This window comes from Lathyrus oleraceus, chromosome 3 (assembly GCF_024323335.1).
Source record: "Lathyrus oleraceus cultivar Zhongwan6 chromosome 3, CAAS_Psat_ZW6_1.0, whole genome shotgun sequence".
In the NCBI taxonomy this organism is placed as follows: Eukaryota; Viridiplantae; Streptophyta; class Magnoliopsida; order Fabales; family Fabaceae; genus Lathyrus; species Lathyrus oleraceus.
Window position 1 is genome coordinate 427,092,330 of NC_066581.1, and position 19,547 is coordinate 427,111,876.

Consider the following 19,547-nt stretch of genomic DNA (forward strand, 5'->3'; position numbering starts at 1 on the left):
TCGGCCTTGGATTCATGTTGTCGGTGCTGTTACTTCTACCCTCCACCAGAAGCTCAAATATGAACTACAAGGTCAGGTCGTCACTGTCTGTGGTGAAGAGGATATTTTTGTTAGCCACCTGTCTACATTTAAGTATGTAGAGATGGACGGAGAGATGCACGAGATGCTGTGTCAGGGCTTCGAAGCCATAAACATCAATGAGGTCGCGCCCGAAGCTGTCTTTTCACTTGAGTTTGAGAAGGTAGGGACTTCTATCTCTTCATACAAGCAAGCTGTCGAAGTGGTTAAAGCTGGTGATGCCCAAGGTTGGGGCAAATTTGTGGAGCCAGTCATCAAAGAAGACAAGTTTGGATTGGGGTATGCTCCGGGATCTCAGAAGAATGAAACCGGTACTCTCTCCAGCAGGGGTTTGGTTTCTCCCCACATCGTCAATGCTGTAAATGAAGACAAGGCTGACAGCGACTGTGACTTAGATAGCTGGATTCGCCCGTGTGTCCCGGGAGAAAAGCTCGACAATTGGTCGTCTGAAAAAACCGTCCGGGTTACTCTACTGAAAAAGAGTGATTTTTATTGTTTTCCTTTATTACATGCATAATAAAGTCTTACACTTTGCCCAAGGTGTAACGGCTCATTTGTAGGGCCATCCATTTAGTTACATTTCGCAATTATTTTTATCATCAATAAAGGACGGCTTTTGCAAACAATTTTGTGTTCTCTTTCTTTCAGTTTTTTTTTTACAAAAAAAAATGGCAATGTTTCTTTTTTCGTTTTTTCTTTCTTTCCAAAAAAAAAATCTCTCATTCTAAGGTAAAGCATGATCCTCCATCATGCAGAGCGTACCACCCGGATCTCACTACTAACGACACTGCTATGGCCAAGTATGACTTCGACAATCCTATCTATTAAGCCGAAGAAGGGGTTGAGGAAGATTGTGAATTGCCTGAAGGGTTAGCCAGATTGTTGAAACAGGAGGACCGAGCTATTACACCTTATCAGGAGGTGATTGAGACCGTCAACATCGGTACCGCAGACGACAAGAAAGAGATCAAGATCGGGGCAAGTCTACAGGCCAGAGGAAAGACCGTTGATCATGTACTTGACTGTGTTAGAAAGGTCAATGGGTTGTGTGCTCGATCAGCATGACGAGTCAGGTCGAAAAGAGCATGCAATATACTACCTTAGCAAAAGTTTACCGACTGTGAACAAAGATACTCATTGCTCGAGAAAACTTGCCGCGCTTTGGCATGGGCTGCTCGCCGACTAAGACAGTATATGTTGACTCACAGGACTCTATTGATATTAAAAATGGATCCGGTCAAGTATATTTTTGAAAAGCCAACACTTACCGGAAAGGTTACTAGGTGAGAAATGATACTGACAGAGTATGACATCCAATACACTTCACAAAAAGCCATCAAGGGAAGTGTCTTGTCAGACTATCTTGCAGAGCAACCGATTGATGATTACCAACCTATGAGGTTTGACTTTCCTGATGAGGACATCATGTTTCTCAAATCGAAAGATTGAGAGGAACCACTCCCGGAGGAGGGGCCTGACCCTGAATCCAAATGGGTTATGATGTTTGATGGGGCGGTCCACGTCAATGGTCGCGGAGTTGGTGTAGTGTTGATCACACCGGAAGGGGGTTCATATGCCATTTGGTGCCAGAATAAATTTTCCCTGCACCAACAATGAAGCCGAATACGAAGCTTGTATCCTAAGACTTGAGGAAGCCGTCAATATACAGATTAAAACCCTGGATGTATACGGGGATTTAGCTTTGGTCATCAATCAAACCAACGGGAAATGGTATACACCTCAACCTCATCTGGCTCCTTACAGAGACTACACGAGAAGATTGTTGACTTTCTTTTGAAGAAAACCAATTTGCTGGTGCTTTGTTTACCTTGTCTTCGATGATTAAGGTGCTATGCTGAACTACGTACCCAGAATTGACGTATCTCGGTCAGAGACGAATGAAGAAAGCATTTGGTCAGAAAGTGCGCCCTCGGGGGTATCAAGTCAGTGAATTGGTACTCAAAAGATTTCTTCCTCCCAACACAAATCACAGGGGCAAATGGACACCGAACTATGAGGGTCCGTAAGAGGTTAAAAGGATTTTCTATGGCGGAGCTTTGATGCTAACAACCATGGATGGCGAAGGATTCCCGCCCCCTATTAACTCAGACGCAGTTAAAAAAAAATATACTTCGCATAAAATAGACCCGCTGGACGATAAAAAGAACAGTCCAGACAAAAAAAGGGCATCCCGACGAACCAAAAAAAAAAGAATAAAGAGGTTCGGGCAAAAATTAGGGATATAAAAAAAGAGTACACCCGGTGAGTCGAAAACCCAAAAGGGCGGCTCAGGCAAAAATGGGTATCCCGGTGGATTGAAAACCCGAAAAGGGGGCGATCTAGGCAAAAGTTAGGGAATAAGCGAATGACTGTGATCTGAGTTCATCAGTGTTATATCACCGTTTCATTCAATCCGACAATCTTCGAAGGTTAAAGATCGACTAATCATCCACTTCAGAAAGCAAGATGAGCAGAGCGTCTTGAGGACATACGAGCCATAGCAGAGTCGAAACTCGGTGGGACCCCGGATCCCCATTGCCATTAGGATAGTTCTCTTTTTATAGCGATCACCTCTTTTCAGGGATCAGCTTCCTGATACCCTCGCCTATTCCTGGCACAAATTTTCTCCCCAGTAAGAGTTGAATAATTCAGTTAAAGAGCCTCTTTATTTTTCATTTATCAGTTTGTTTGCAAAAATGTCCGAATTTTTGATAAAACATATTGCATATGAACATAATGGTGGCTTTTGCAGATGGTTTGCACAGGAAAACATTTAAAATTGCTTTGAATGTGCTTAATCCCGGACGGTGAATTCAAACCGAGTAATTCCCCCAAGGCATACGTGTATTTTTGGTTACAGGTCACAGGAACCGGATGCCAAGTCATGAATCCTCATCCCCAAGCGGTTGACAAAGTCTCTCCTCAGCAGAGCATGTTCCCCAGCAGAGTTGACAGTATCCAGACTATATATCCCCAGCGGAGTTGACAGTGTCAGACTGTATCTTCCTAGCAACAGCGAAGTGGTTGCATAACCAACAGATGAGAGGGTGGTGTTCCCAGTGTTCATCTCATTCCCCAACAGATTATTTTTAACAGATTTGTAAATCCCCAGCTTGAGGGCGATTAGCAAGTTCATATCCCCAGCAAAGGTCGTTTCCTACGACATTTCCCCAGGAAGTGTTTTCCCCACAGACTCTCCTCACAGAGCCTCGCCGAACAAAGTTTCCATAATTGATACTCCCCCCGCAAGGTCAACTTTTCAAGCAGCCAATTTATTTTTGGTGGCTCATTGGTCCCGGCAGACGAATCATTCCCCACAGAGCATTCAAGGATTGATACAGCGATCTGTTCCCTACCGGAGTTTGCTTCCCCAAGCAGATTTCTTTTTACTCCATGCATAACATTTGCATTTGCATGCATATCATATCAAGCATACACATAAGCTGATAAACAGGTTCTTCCAAGCGGACTGAAGAATTACTTTACAACCAAGGTCATGAGATCCAGCCAGAGGATCAAGCGTGAGTGATCTAGCCTGAGGGTCGTTTTGAAGATTCAGCCTGAGAATCGTTTTCCAATGATCCAGCCTGAGGGTCATTTCGAAGATTCAGCCTGAGAATCGTTTTCCAGTGATCCAGCCTGAGGGTCATTTCGAAGATTCAGCCTGAGAATCGTTTTCCAGTGATCCAGCCTGAGGGTCATTTCGAAGATTCAGCCTGAGAATCGTTTTCCAGTGATCCGGCCTGAGGTTCATTTTGAAGATTCAGCCTGAGAATCGTGTTCCAATGATCCGGCCTGAGGTTCATTTTGAAGATTCAGCCTGAGAATCGTGTTCCAGTGATCCAGCCTAAGGCTCAATTTGAAGATTCCCTAGTGAAGTCTCCTACAAGCTTTATTTCCCCAACAAGTCTAATTGAGGAGTCGTTACAACATGTTCTAGCCCGAAGAATATGTACGAAGCCCAAAAGTGGAATATTCTCGAAGCTGCATATATAATATGAAGGTTGAGTGTAGATTTCAAAAGAGGGTCAACCAGCGCATGCCTCAGATGCGGGATCCTAATGATGGGAATTTATCATCAAAACAATCCAGATCTAGCAAGAAGATCGAAGTAGATTCAGCCAGAGAATCGAAACGAAGAAGATCTAGCCAGAAGATCGAAAATCGCAACAATTCAGATCTAGCCAGAAGATCGAAGTAGATTCAGCCAGAGAATCAAAGGAAATAGATTCAGCCAGAGAATCGAAACGAAGGAGATCTAGCCAGAAGATCGAAGAAGATCTAGCCAGAAGATCAAAATCGTATCCAGCCCGAGGATCAAAATTAATATCCAACTAGAGGACTAAATTGAGTATAGGTTCAGCCAGAGGATCTAAACTCCAGATTAAGCCAGAAGACTGATTCAGATCCAGCTAGGGGATCGGAAGAAAAATAACCAGCGCGGTGTATTTCCGCGTTTTTGTGGTGTTCTCGGAGCGCAAATTTTCGGTCTGTCTTTGGTATTCAATCACAGCTCACCCCGTTTGTCTGATAAGCTGTTCGCTTTCATCCTACTCGGGTTAGCTGATGATTGAATAGGGGCAGCTGTAACACCCCAAAATTTACCCCCCTCATTCATGCATTCATTTAGCATTTCATATTGCATTTCATCATGTCAATCAGAATTAGATAAAAAAAAAAACGAAAAAAATAAATAAATAAATAAATAAATAAATAAATAAAAATAATAATAAAAAAATAAATAAAATATAATAGAAAAAACTTGGACTTGGACCTCTCTCATTTGAGCCCGCAAAGCCATGAAAATCAGGTTATAAAAGAGGGAGATCAGACAGAAAAAGGAAGAGAAGCAAAAATACTCCGAGGTTTCCTTGAAACAAAACCCTGGACAAAACATGGAGAGAAACCTGACAGAGAACTCAGAGTAACCCCCATCTCACGCAAACCCTAACATTTCAACCGGTCTCTCCCATCAGGTTTGCCTCATTCCCATAATTCTTAGCTGGAAGACCTCGATAGGAGGCATTTGTTTTCTTTTGTTTATTTACTTCTGAGCCCCTTGTTGGCACGTTTACTTTATACATGTTTGTTTTGTATGTGTTCGTATCCCCACAGGTAGCGCGGTTCCTTCGTCGAGGACTGCCTTTTTGCCCTTTTTGCCCTTTTGCCTTTTCGCCCTTCTACTACAGGCGAGTAAGTCTCCAAAGGTCGAGCATCCGGTAGATTACGTAGTGACGTCGTTCGTCCAAAACCCAATCCATAACCCCGCAGTTAGCCGAACTACGTTTTGCTCTGATTCTCAGGCCAGATGAGATACGTAGGCATAAGACGCGATGTCTTAGCGAGCACAATTACCCTTAACCCCTAGGTAGCCGAGCTACGAAGACTCTGATTCTCATATTCAAATGAGATACGTATGCAGTGGATGCGACATCCGCGCAAGTCATTTTCATTTAACCCTTTTTTTTTGGTAAACAGCACAAGATAAACTCACACCCTTTAGACAAGAACTACAAAAGTGGATCCCGTAGAGTACTACAGATGCGTAGGGGTGCTAATACCTTCCCTTCGCATAACCGACTCCCGAACCCAAGATTTGGTTGCGAGACCCCGTCTTGTCCTTTCCTTTTTCAGGTTTACTTCGAGCGTTTCCTTTCCCTCCTTTGGGATGAATAACGCACGGTGGCGACTCTTCTGTCATTTCTTTCGCCGATTGTTTTTTCGCATACTGTATTTTTCAGGTTGCGACAGTATGCTGCCAAGTTCGAGGAACTTGTGAAATTTTGTCCATATTATAATGGTGCAGCTGCAAATGCTTCTAAATACATTAAGTTCGAAAATGGGTTGCTCCTTGAGATTAAGCAGGGCATTGGTTATCAATGGATTCGTCGGTTTCTGGAACTGGTGAACAAATGGAGGATTTATAATGAGGACAACAGGGCTCAGCCTGCTCATTATAAAAGTATGAGTGAGAAGAGGGGAAAGTAGCTGAATCATGGAAAATCGTGTAGTGCTCCAGCTGACAAAGGGAAACATAAGGTTTCAGAGGGTAAGAAGCCAAGTAAGGGGAGGAATCCCGCTCCTATCAAATGCTATAGGTATGGTGGTGCAGGGCATCACGCCAAGGAATGCAAGAGTGATGAAAAGAAGTACTTCAATTGTGGAAGGCCAAGACACCTCATTGTTGATTGCAAGACTAATGTGCCAGCTTGTTACAATTGTGGGAAACCTGGTCACATAAGCACCAACTGTCAAAAGCCAAAGAAAGGTCAGTCTGGAGGGAAAGTGTTTGCACTAGCAAGATCTCAGACTACCAGTTCCGACAGATTGATTTGACGTACGTGTTACATTCACAAAATTCCTTTGATTACCACTATTGACACGAGTGCGACACACTCGTCTATTTCTACTGACTGTTTCAAAAGATTGGGTCTTGTAGTGTCTACTTTGAATAATGGACTAGTTATCAATACTCGAACTAATGGGTCGGTGACTACTTCTTTAATCTGCTTGAATTATCCTCTGTCAATTTATGGGAGAGACTTTGGTGTGGACTTCATTTGTCTGCCATTAAGTGATCTTGATGTCATCTTATGGATGAACTAGTTGGAATTCAACCATGTTCATATCAATTGCTACAACAAGTCAGTACGACTTCTTGCTCCTGATGATGAACAAAAAGCACGTTTCATATCTGCTAGTCAATTGGAAGAGTTGTTGAAAGATGAAGCTAAAGTGTTTGCAATGTTTTCTTCCTTGTCCGTTGAGAGTCAAATAGTAGTTGAAGGGTTACCAGTGGTATGTGAATTTCCAGAGGTGTTTCTAGATGATATTTCAAAATTACCGCCAGAGAGAGAGGCGGAGTTTACTATTGATCTTGTTCCTGGTACTATACATGTTTCTATGGCACCATACAAAATGTCAACATCAGAGTTGTGAGAACTAAAGAATCAGTTGGGAGACTTACTTGAAAAGAAGTTTATCAGACCAAATGTGTCACCTTGGGGAGCTTCAGTATTGTTGGTAAAGAAGAAGGATGGTAGTATGCGACTATGTGTTGATTATCGACAGTTGAATAAAGTGCTGATTAAGAACAAATATCCACTCCTAAGAATCGACGATTTGATGGACTAGCTGGAAGGAGCTTATGTGTTTAGCAAAATTGATTTGAGTTTAGGTTACCATCAGATCCAAGTTAAGGATGAAGATATTTAGAAGACGGTGTTTAAAACTCAATACGATAATTACAAATATTCAATGATGCCTTTCGGCGTGTCAAATGCACCTGGTGTGTTTATGGAGTATATGAATCACATTTTTCATCCTTGTCTTGATCAGTTTGTCGTAGCATTTATCTATGATATTCTGATTTATTCTAAATAGAATGAAGAACATGCAGAGCATTTGAGGGTTGTATTATAGGTGTTAAAAGAGAATAAGTAGTTTTCAAAGTTATCAAAGTGTAAGTTCTGGTTGCAAGAGGTGAGTTTCGTCGGGCATGTTACTTATGGTAATGGAATTGTAGTGGATCCATCCAAAGTAGACGCAGTTCTACAATGGGAGGCTCATAAACTAATTACAAAGATAAGAAGTTTCCTGGGGTTGGTAGGTTATTATCGCAAGTTTATCGAAGGGTTCTCAAACTTAGCCCTTTCGTTAACTCAGTTGACTCGAAAAGGTCAGGCCTATGTGTGGGATATTCATTGTTAAGAGAGCTTTAGAGAGTTAAAGAAGAAGGTGACTACAACTCCAATTTTGATTTTGAAATATCCTCACTAACCATTTGTAGTATAATGTGACACTTCTAAAATTGGTTTGAGCGGTGTGTTGATGCAAGATGGTAAAATCGTGGATTATGCTTCACGATAATTGAGGGTACATGATAGGAACTATCCTACTCATGATCTAAAGTTGGCAAAAGTGGTGTTTGTGTTAAAATTTTGGAGGCACTATCTTTATGGTTCAAGATTCAAATTGTTTAGAGACCATAAGAGTTTAAAGTATTTGTTTGACCAAAAGGAGTTGAATATGAGGTAGAGAAGATGGTTGGAATTTCTAAAGGACTGCAATTTTGGCTTAAATTATCATCCAGGTAAAGCTAATGTTTTGGTTGATGCTTTGAGTCAAAAGTATCTACATATGTCTTGTAAGACCCTAATTTTGACCCTAAGATCCCTCATGCAATTTCATCATATGCATTAGCATTGAGATCATACCTTGGCATCCTCCTTACCCCTCTCTCATTGGGTTTGTTTTGGGAGAGATCACCAAGCACTATGTGATTGTATCATACTTGTATATTATCATTTTACTAACAAAAATACCACAAATATGTCTTTGTATTTGCCTAACTTTTTATAGGTAGGGCATGATCCCATTGATTTATCAAGTTCATATCTAGGGTTTGAGACCCTCATGGCAAAGAGAACAACCATGAATTAACCCTCAAATGGTTGTAAGCATCATATATGAGTCCCATTGATTTCTACATGAGATATTTATCAAGTATTCTTCAAGAGTTTGGAAGTGGTTTGCCTTGGAAACCCTAGTTTGTCTGGGTATCTTGAGTAACTTCTCCAATAAGCCATCTCACCAATTGATCAAATTTCTAAAGGGACACTTCAAAGTTCATCATCTTATGCATATATGATCTACCAAGAGCCAAGAAAGTCAAAATATTGAAGGTAGCAAGTTGGTTGATGGTGGTTGGCCAGATGAATTCATCTGATCAAAACTGGGTGTCCCTAGACCATATCTCCTACAATTTTCACCATATCAAAATGATTCCAATAGAAAAATTACTCTAAATGACATTCCAAAAAACTTTCATGTTGATACCTAGATCTAGTTTTGCTTGGAAAATCATTTTATATGTTGAAAGATTATAGGTCATTTTGTCTAAACCCTAATTTGAAAGTCAATTTCCCAAGGCCATAACTTGCTCAATTTTTATTAGATGAAAGATTTCCAAGTTGCACAATCAAATACAAGATGTCTAATTTAACGTTTATGTTTGGAGTGATAGCTAATTCAACTTTTATGAGCATGTGATATGAGGATACATTATAGGTCATTTTTGACCTATACTATTGAACAGGTGATTTTTCCAAACTTTAAAAATGCATAACTCTACCATTATAAATCCAAATGACATTAAATTTGTGACAATTTTTAAGGTATTTGAAATAGCTACAACTTTGATAAAGACACGTTTCTCAGTTGAAGCTCACATAAAAAGTTAAGCAAGGTGGAATATTGAGATATATGGCTTGACACTTAGAAAAATTTTCAACATGTTGAAATTTCCAAACTTCCACCTTCAAATTCACCATGATCCAAGTTCCAAATGAAAAAGTGTTCAACATCAAACTTGTTTCCCTTGATATAAGCTTTCCAAAGAACCCAAGTTCATGCATTTTAGATGAAGTTTGCTAGGTATGCGCATGGCTTTAACAGAGCTACATCATTGGAGAAAATCAAATGTCCAAAACTCCACATATCATTGCCTTGCCACTCAGGCCTCATTTGAACTTCAAAACAGTTGGATATGGATCAAAATGGATTGCTTCATGGGCCTGTACACGCCCATGCAAGCTTGTGCATCACATTGCCAAATTTAACAATTTTTCAAGTGTACAATTATCAATCCTAAATGCTATAAATACAAGGCCTCTGAGCTCAATTCAAACATGCCTTGCGCGCCATCTTTGCCCCCCAATTAAAACCCTCATATTTCAAAGGAAAACCTGAGAATTTTCAATTTGAAAATTGAGTTTGAATCTCACTGTTTGGAGATTCAAGAACTCCAGGATCCAAAGCTTTGTACCATTGCTAAACCTCTCCTGCAAGCTTCTCAAGTGTGAACATATCAAGGTTAAAGCAAGAAAAATCATGTTCTGCACAACATTGAAGGTAATTTTCAGAAACTTCATCTCTTCGATTCTCACTCAATTCTACTCAACTCTCTTGGATCTTTGGTTGTCTGAAGTCCTACCAATGTAGGCAAGAAGATTGAGTTGCTTAGAGGTCAAATCGAAGCAACTCAATTGACACACCTCAAAATTCAACTCCTCATATCTTTTTATATATTCGAAGTTAGTTGAAATTGAGGTCAGATTCGTGCTATACGCAATTTTTTCTTTCAGATCATGTCCTTCTTTTTCATTTTCTTGATGGTGATGAGTGAACCAGTCCGGTGGACCTCGCCTGAGAAGGTGACTGGAGGTCCAACACCGGTGGTGTGCTGGACAGGTTCTGAGCCATTGTTCTCATTTGAAATGTTTTAATCTCACATGTTGCTTGTAATTACCATTTGTGTTACACATTGACTCATGACTATGGTGGAAAGCACGGTGATAGCCACTTGATCTGCCACCTCAATTAATGAGGGAGATCAAGTGGTCCACATTTTTTCTGATTATTTGAATTTTATTTTAATTGTTTTATTTTTATTAATTCATATTAATTTTAATATTGATCCGAAAAATATAGGAGTTTCACCAAAAAATTTCAAAAAATTTCCTCTTTCATATTCTGAATTAAAATTATTTTTTGGATCATTATTAATATTTTTCATGATTTAATTGATTTTGCATTTGTTTCTAATTGTTTAAAAATACTTTCAAGTCTTTAAAAATTCTGAACTTTTTTTCTCCAAGGTCCTTTGACCTTGTTTGACCTATGATAAATCTCATGGCCATTTCTTTGGTGTTTTGATGAGCTTTTAGGAATTTGACAAAACATATTTAATTTAAATGCCTTATTTTAGTATTTTGAATTTGAATAAATGCCAAATAATTTTGTTGACCAATTGTATTTTTAACACCAAAATTCTATTGCCCGTCCTCAAATAGTTGTGACTTCTACATAAGTCCAATTACGATTGCTTAACGTATCGCTAAATTTGTGACATAAAAGGCTTAGTATTCTAGTTAGTGAGATTGTAAGTCACCCCTCTTTCATGGTATTGTATGGAAACTTGACCTTTTTTCCTTCCTTTGGAAGATGTCTTGGCTCAAGGATCCGTGCTTGTGATAAGTGGGTTGAGTGTTCTCCAAAGAATGTCTTAAAATGAAAAGCAAAAGAAAAACGATACTAACTTCTAATTCATTAACAACTAACCTTTAATTTCAAGCCATTTACTTTAATGTCATTTAATTTTAGCCTTATTCATTTTCCATTATTCATACCATTCTAATTGTTTATGTTAATGCAATTTTCCCTTTGTCCACTTGGACCATATTGTGTGATATATCTTGTTTGTGTATACTTTGCTTGTTTGTGTGGTCTTTGACCATTAATGTACATAATAACAACAAAAAACCCTAAAAAAAACTTGTGTGGACTGTTGGCTTGATCTTGGACAAATGGACTTAGAACTTAGGCAACATTCTTATGCTAAAGGACTTGGCCAATGCCAACTTATTGAGAAAACAAATGCTTACAATTTGAAACTTCATCCGATACATCATTCAAGATCCCTCTGAGTTCATCTGCAACATGATCATTATTAAGTTGTTATTTTGAACCTGTGACTTGTGGAATCCATTTGTTACATGGGCTAATCTGAAGAAGATCATGTAATGGCTAAAGCTTGGATGTGGCTATCTTTATTTGATTCCTTTTCTCTTCAAGATAATATAATTGTGCATTTGTGTGTTGTTTGATTCTAAATGTCCAAGGGAATTCTGGATTTCTATTGACATTCTTGTCTATTGGATTGCTACCCATTCGGTCAAATCTTTTCGACTCTTAACTTTTAACTTTGTGCATAAGATTAGTCTCTTCATCTTCTCCACATTTCTTTAATTTCAAAATCTCTCCCTCCCTTTTCAAAATCTTCTTTGATTGAACTTATTTTGTTCTAAACTTTGACCACTTTGCAAAAAGATAGAAACTTTGGCCTTATACCATTGCATTTTCAAACTTCTTTTCTTAAATCAAATTTGTAAATAAACTTAACTATACTTGACTTAAACTTAAAAAAAAAACAAAAAGAACTAACTCATTCAAACCATTTTTAGGCCTTTGTGTCTCTCAAACTTAATTTTTGTTAAAAGCAACGCATCCATTTTGAAATTTGTATCACGAACTACGAGGTTTTGATCCCTCATTTTTATGTTGGTACGTAGGCACAAGATCGAAGGTCTTTCCAAACACAAAAATATAATTAGTGAATTCTTTTCTCATCCCCCCATTCTATTTGTTTGTAAACATCATTTTTGTACTAAATACACATGCACACAAAAAGGGCTCCCTAGGAGTACCTAGGACACTTTGGGTGCTAACACCTTCTCTCCGTGTAACCAACCCCCTTACCTGTAATCTCTGATATTTTATTAGTTTTGATTTGAAAACTTCTTACTTTTGGGGTTTGTTCGTACTTTTTCCCCTTTCCCTTGGAAAAAATAAAAGTGTGGTGGCGACTCTTGTTATTTGATCTCTAGCTTACCCATAGCTTGATGATCACTAATTTACCGCTATAATAATCATCATATATATATATATATATATATATATATATATATATATATATATATATATATATATATATATATATATATATATATATGCATGTACACTCATGTAAGTTCATATTTGCATATTTGCATCATTCATATTTGCTGAATCATTGTTTGAGATTCTTATGATCTGTTTTGGTGGTACTTTATCCCCATACAAGTGCAGTGTCTGTCCTCTCTCAATTATAGAAGGTCGGCCCCTTAAGCAGAAAGACTTTAACCTTTCTCCTTTCCCCACTGAGTTATTTCCTCGTGGATGATCATTGTATCAGTTTTTCCTCCCCAAGCGATTATCTGGATGGAACCACCCCTTGAGATATATCCTCATTGGGTTGAGTCTTGATTGACCGTTTCTTTCTAGCTCTTACCTAGATAGATGCTTTGAGTCTCCAAAGAGTTTATTGCCCCGTAAATGGTAATATTCTTCTTAGTTTGCAGTTTGTTACTTCTTGCCCAATACCCGGCGAAAGTATCCCTTGTTTTTCTCCTCAGTAGAGTCCCTAGTGGATTATTTTCCAAGAGTCTATCCTTGATATGTTCATCTTAACCGGTGACTGATTTTCTCTTTCATGGTATTCTACCCAGTAAAAAGGTAGTTGTAATCCCTATTTTGTTCCTCAGAGAGTTAACCCTTGATATGTTCATCCTAAACGATGATGGGTTTTCTTCTCTTTGCAGTCTTCTACCCAGTAACCGGTAGTTGTAAATCCTGTTTTTCCCCCCTTTGCAGAGTTTATCCTTGATATGTTCATCCTAACCGATGACGGATATCCTCTCATGGTATTCTATCAAGTAACTGATAGATGTAATTCCTATTTTCTATCCTCACCAGAGTCTATCCTTGATATGTTCATCTTAACCGGTGATGGATTTTCTCTTTGATGGTATTCTATCCAGCATTCGATAGATGTAATTCCTACTTTTTGTTCAGTTGGTATATCCTTGATATGTTCATCCTAACCTATGACGGGTATCCTCCTTGACATTTCCAGGAAAGTCTATCCTTGATATGTTCATCCTAACAGATGACGGATTTTCTTCCCTGTTGAGTTTGTCCTTGATATGTTCATCCTAACCGATGATAGATACTTTCATCTTTGGTCTTCTACCCAGTAACTGGTAGTTGTAAATCATACTTCCTGCAGTTTTTCCCCAGCAAGGCTATTCTTACCCAGTAACCGGTAATGAATACTCCCTCCTGGTGGTTCCCAGTGAGTCATCCTTGATATGTTCATCCTAACAGATGACATATGTCTTCTCTGTCAGATCTTTATTATCTCCTTATTGTAAGACCCCAATTTTGTCCCTAAGATCCCTCATGGCATCATAACATTGCATTTGGCATTGCCTCAAGGATCATAAGCATCTTGGTTCCCCTTGCCTTTGGGTGGGACTCCTTGTGAGGTTTGAGCTCACCAAGCATGTTTGAATTGTATATCATTGCTTTTCTTATTTTTGTTTACTTACCAAAAGCACAAAAATATGTCACTAACATCTTTTGTTTGTAGCTTGAGCAATCACAAGGTCCAAAGCTTCAAGGAGATCCTTTGTATAGAGATATGGCCAAGAGAATATGATAGCAAGCATGGTAATGGTTCCCAAAGCTCTCATCCATCAAATATGCCTCCCTAGTATCTCAATTCATCGTTTTTATCAAAGAAAGTCAAAGGGTTTGAGGTTTGTTCTTCAAGAAACCCTAATTCATCTGTGAACCACAATGCATTGCTCATGAAGCAACCTCAGCCCATGGTCAAATACAATCAAGGTAAGTTCTTTAATTTACCATTTCATGCATATTTGAACTTATGTGAATGTCCTCAATCATCAATTCATCAAGATATGGGTTGTGGACTTGAGAAGTTGATCAGTCAATCCATCTGACTATTTTGAAATGCACTTAGACCTAACCTTTTGTGTGTTGGTCAAATGGAGATAGTTCCAAAAGTAAAACTGTTCTTAAGGACAATATGAACAACTTTCATGTTCATCAAAAATTTATTTGAAGCTTGGAAGGCCATCTGCCATTCCAATACATTATAGGTCATTTTGATTGAAACCCTAATTTTGGGTCAATTCCCAAGGACATAACTCATTCATTGTTTATGACTTTGAGGTGGGATCAAATGCATTGGAAATCTTAAGATGTATACTTCAAATGTTATGTTGAGCAAAATTTCAAAATCTCAAAGGAAATACATGTGATAATGCAAGACATTATAGGTCCTTTTTGACCAAATGCATTAAAAGGCAAAAAAGTCCAACTTCAAGTGCCCATAACTTCCTCATAAAAAATCCAAATAAAGCAAAATATAAGTCCATTTTGATTTTCGTGAAACGATCTACAACTTTTATGTTGGATGGTTTTTCATGTGAGGGTTGCATCATCAAAACAGAAGGGCTTGAACATTGGCCAAATTTAGAAACTTTGCATTGACATGTTTTGCACATCACACTTTAAACTCAAATTTCATAAATTTCCACACTCCAAATGGATTTTTGCCCAACATAACAATTGTTCCTTACATCAGGACCTTTCCAACCATTACTTACATGATCATATTTGGATTTGGCAAATGGTATTTTCGAAGAGTTGAACATTTAGGCATAATTATGGAATGCACATGAAATCTTGATACACAAGCAATTTCCATTCAAACTACACGTCCAATTCAACTTGGTTTGTGTTCAGCAGACATTTGCATCAGCTTTTGGGCTTTGCACGCGCCTGTACAGGCCCATGCATGAGGATCCAAATTCCATGCACATGAGAATTCACCTTGCTTGCAGTTTGTTTTGCTATAAATAGAAGGGTTCAACTTCATTCAAACTCAACCTAAAGGCGCCTGAAACCCTGCTGAAGTGATTCCCCAACCTCACCAAAGAAGCAATTTCCATTTTTCTTCAAATTTTTCAGATCCAAAATTCAACTTCATCTGGTTGAATTCTTAGATCTAAAGCTTCTAAACCTTCATCATTTATCTCACTGATCTTCTGTTTTTGCAAAGCAAGCAAGGAATTGAGCTCAAGTTACCAGAATTCAAGCTTACTCTTCAACTGGTATTTCATTCGAATCTCATCATCCATTGACCTATTGGCTTAGATCTTGTGTTGGCTGAAGTCCTCTCAATAGAGGCATCATGTTTATACATTCAATTTTTGAAATCCATTGAGTTCATGATGAACACCAGATTTTTCAACTTCTGATTTCTCACACCATGGAAATCTAGAATGAAAATGGATGGTACAGGGATGATGTACATCATCCCAGCTTTCCAAAGATGTATAGATCGTGCATTTTCATTAAGGTTTGGATCTCTGCAACTCTGGCCGGAATTCTGAGGCTCACCGGAGAAGACGGTGGCTCCGGTGGCCATCCCAACTCCAGATCAATTCCTGGCCACACGATCTTGTTTCCAGATCTAATTTGGGCCGTTCCATGTTATGACTTGTTTTAATGTTGCGTGTGTTTCAGTTGACCAAGACGTATGGTGGGAGCGCATCTCTAGAGCGTATGATCTGCCAGCTCAATTAATGAGCTCAGATCTAACGCTCCTTGTTTTTTGCATTTTTTATTTTCTGATTTTTATTTTCTTTAATTCCTTTTTATTTCAAAAATCAATATCTCTCTCATTTTTAATCCAAAAATTATGGGACCAATTGCATTATTCTCCAAATAAACTCTAGTTTTTATTTTTGATTTTTAATATTTTTTATTTTGTCATTTGATATTTTTTGTGAATTTTCTATTTTCTTGTTGTTTTTAATTCATTTTAAATAGTTTTTGATATTCAAAAAATACAAAAATATTTTCCTAACCTATTTGAATGATGATGGATCTATGAAAAATATTCTCATCAATTTTTAAATTGATTTGAGATTTATTTTAGATTTTAGTTCAATTAGGTTATTTTTATTCATTTTTAATTGATTAAAAATAGTTTCTGACTTTTAAAAATGCTGAAATTTTTTGTCAAACTTTGTTTGACCTTGTTGAACTTAGGATAAATTACTTGGACCTTTCAAGGTTGATTTGAAGTGATTTTGAAGTTTGACCTTTCCATTATTTTTTAATTCAAGTTTATTTTAATATTGAAAATGCCAAAAATATGATGCTTATTATTTGATCTCCAATCTTCATCTCATTTCTGATATATCATTGTTTGACTTTGACTTTCAATGTCATTTGGTCAATACATATGGATTGGAACATGTTATATCATCTTATGCATTTTGTTCTTTCCATTTCCTTATCCTTTCTTTATCTTCTTCTTCATCTTCTTCTTCTTCTTTCCTTTTGGTCAATGAGTTGAAGGTTGATAAGTTGACATTGATTAGGGAGACTTAATCTTCCTTGATTCAAATCTAATTCATCTTGATCAATTGATCAAGTGAATGGCTTTGCATTAAGGATAGGTTGTCTTCTAAATCATGCAAAAGGCTTAAACCAATACAAGATCAATTCTCTTTTTCCTTTTGGCATGGCAAGTTATTGGAACTTGGTTCACTAATCAAGATTTCTAACTTGTGTTGTTGCCTACATTATTATTGACCTTATGGCACACTAACTACTAACACTAACTATTGACAATTAACATTTACTTTTTGCTCTTTACTTTTATGCAACTTACTATTCTTGCACATATTATCCATTTGCTTTTCTCTTTGCTCACTTGAGCACATGTTTATGTTAATGCCATTTGCCTTTTGCTCACTTGAGCACATGTTTATGTTAATGCCATTTGCCTTTTGCTCACTTGAGCATATAATTGTGTATATACTATTATGCTTGTGTTTTGTTTTGATTGTTGTGAACCAAATGCAAAGAGATGGACTTAGTTTCTAGGACTTTCCCTATGCAAAGAATGGAGAATTGGACTTAGATTCTAGGACTTTCCTTATGCAAAATTGGAGTAAATGGACCTTAATGAAGAAGATGGATTAGAAGGACCAAATCTCTAAACTCACTCTTGTCCATTCTTGATTTAATTCATGGAACTTTTGATGTGTGTGTTTTTGTGCTAGGGAGTTCTACTTAAGCTTAATTGGAGGACCATTGCCATGTTCATCCAAAGTGAAAGATACAAGACACATTGAGGATCTCTTAGGAGGCTTGTTTGATGATTGCTTATTGCTTTATTGTGATTGCTTATTCCAAAGGATAGGAGCTACTTGGATCATCAATATGATCTCAAGAGAGGAACTCCATTGTGGTTTTGATCCTTCATCCCTCATCTTTTTTTGTTTTACCTAGGACTTAGCCCTTCTTCTTCTTCTCTCCACTCTAACCCAAGCCAAAACTCTTTGTGCAAACATTTAACCTTTGTTTTCAACATTAGAAACCTAAGCCTTATGCTTTTGACTTTCAAACTTTCTTTTCATAACAGTTATTTTGAATTGAATCTTTAAGTCAACTTTGACCATTTTTGTATATACTCCTAATTGGTAAATATAACCTATTCAAATGCCTTTTGTGGTTCCAATGGCCACTTTCTTAATCAAAATCTTTCATAACCTTTAGCTATTAGGTTTGAGTTATCCTTGTGGTAGATGTAATACTCACCTATATCCTTAGTGATGGACAATAAGTCTTCCATGCTTATTATAGGGTTAACCCCTCACTAGCATGTTGAAGCTTTCCTCACATGGTGGATTTGTGGTTTGGTTGAGTTTTCTCCCTTTGATAACAAAAGGCCTTAAGGCTTTTGGACCAAGCAATTCACCCACTTGTTTTGAGATTTTTACCCCGAACTACGAGGTTTTGATCCTAATCTTTTTTAAGATGGTACGTAGGCAATGGGTTTATCCATCCAAACACAAAAATGTAAATAAATTTGTATATTCTTTTCTCACCTCTTCAATCATGTTTGCACAAAACAAATTTTCACAAAATACCAACCTTACAATAAGTATGAAAAGGGCTCCCTAGGAGTACCTAGGATGTTTTGGGTGCCTAACACCTCCCATTGCATAACCAACCCCCTTACCCGGATCTCTGTTTCTTTTACTAGTTTTTGTTAAAAACTATTAGGTTTTTGTTCGCTTTCTAACCGTTCCTTTGGATAAATAGAAGGGCAGTGGCGACTCGACTTGTATGATTTACCTTGGATTTAGTCAATATCTCTAATAGTAACGAATATCCCGCTACAGAAAAGTGGCGACTCTGCTGGGGACACTTTGTCTAGTGGGTTTTGCCAACTTTTCATGCTTGTTGTATGGTATTGTTTTGTGACATATTTTTGTGCAATTCGGGATTACTGTATTGTATGTAATGATTGAATTTCTTGAATATTAATTCCTTGTATGCTTGGTGATCTTTGTGAGATGAGTTCTATACCCGGACTCGAGTTCACTTAGGATAGGAGAATAGCGTAGTCTTGTTGACTTGTGTGGAGTTATTCCATAGCCATTTGACTTGCAAGTCCATTCACTTGGTGAAGGTCATGTTGGGACCAATAATGTCACACAAGTAAGTTGTGGTTAGACATTACTCTTTCCAATATAGACCTTAGAAGCCAAGGACCTTAGTTTACCAAGCCCATCTTGGCCTATTTTTTAGGATGTAGTGCGAAGGTCGTTCAAGTTTAAGATTTGATACGATTGTTATGCGATACTACACTCATAAGAGTCTCTCTTGAGAATATTTTTGGAATACGAGTAGTCGTTTCTCCGATAATATCCGAAAGATGGGATGATGACTGTGGGAACCTCTTGTAGAACATGTTTGGCAGGTTTAAACCCTAGTGTATTCCTTTTGGGTGGTTCTTTACCAAGACCCCATGCTTGTGACTTGCAACAAACCCTTGATTCATGGTTGATCCATTCATGTATCCTTAATATCAATGGAACTTGGGTGTAGATAAGGTGTAAACCCTAATCCACCAAAATGGATGATTGATATTAGGGATAATATGATCCATCCCATGACCTTTGTTTGGTGTGCTTTGTTTG

General features: G+C 37.9%; 1 protein-coding gene across 1 annotated transcript; it reads left to right on the top strand.

Moving 5' to 3' along the window:
- Window positions 1-1,305: 1,305 nt before the first annotated feature.
- Window positions 1,306-7,017, top strand: LOC127131547 (uncharacterized). Its single transcript, XM_051060464.1, has 5 exons — window positions 1,306-1,319; window positions 5,820-6,040; window positions 6,191-6,346; window positions 6,518-6,567; window positions 6,685-7,017. Exons 1-5 carry the CDS (start codon window positions 1,306-1,308, stop codon window positions 7,015-7,017), a joined length of 774 nt encoding a protein of 257 aa, XP_050916421.1.
- The last annotated feature ends 12,530 nt before the right edge of the window (window positions 7,018-19,547 follow it).

Coding starts and splice junctions, on each gene's coding strand:
- LOC127131547 (XM_051060464.1), top strand. Junction 6,041..6,190: donor TCAGCCTGCTCATTATAAAA/GTATGAGTGAGA, acceptor ATGGTGGTGCAG/GGCATCACGCCAAGGAATGC. Junction 6,568..6,684: donor ATACTCGAACTAATGGGTCG/GTGACTACTTCT, acceptor TGGATGAACTAG/TTGGAATTCAACCATGTTCA.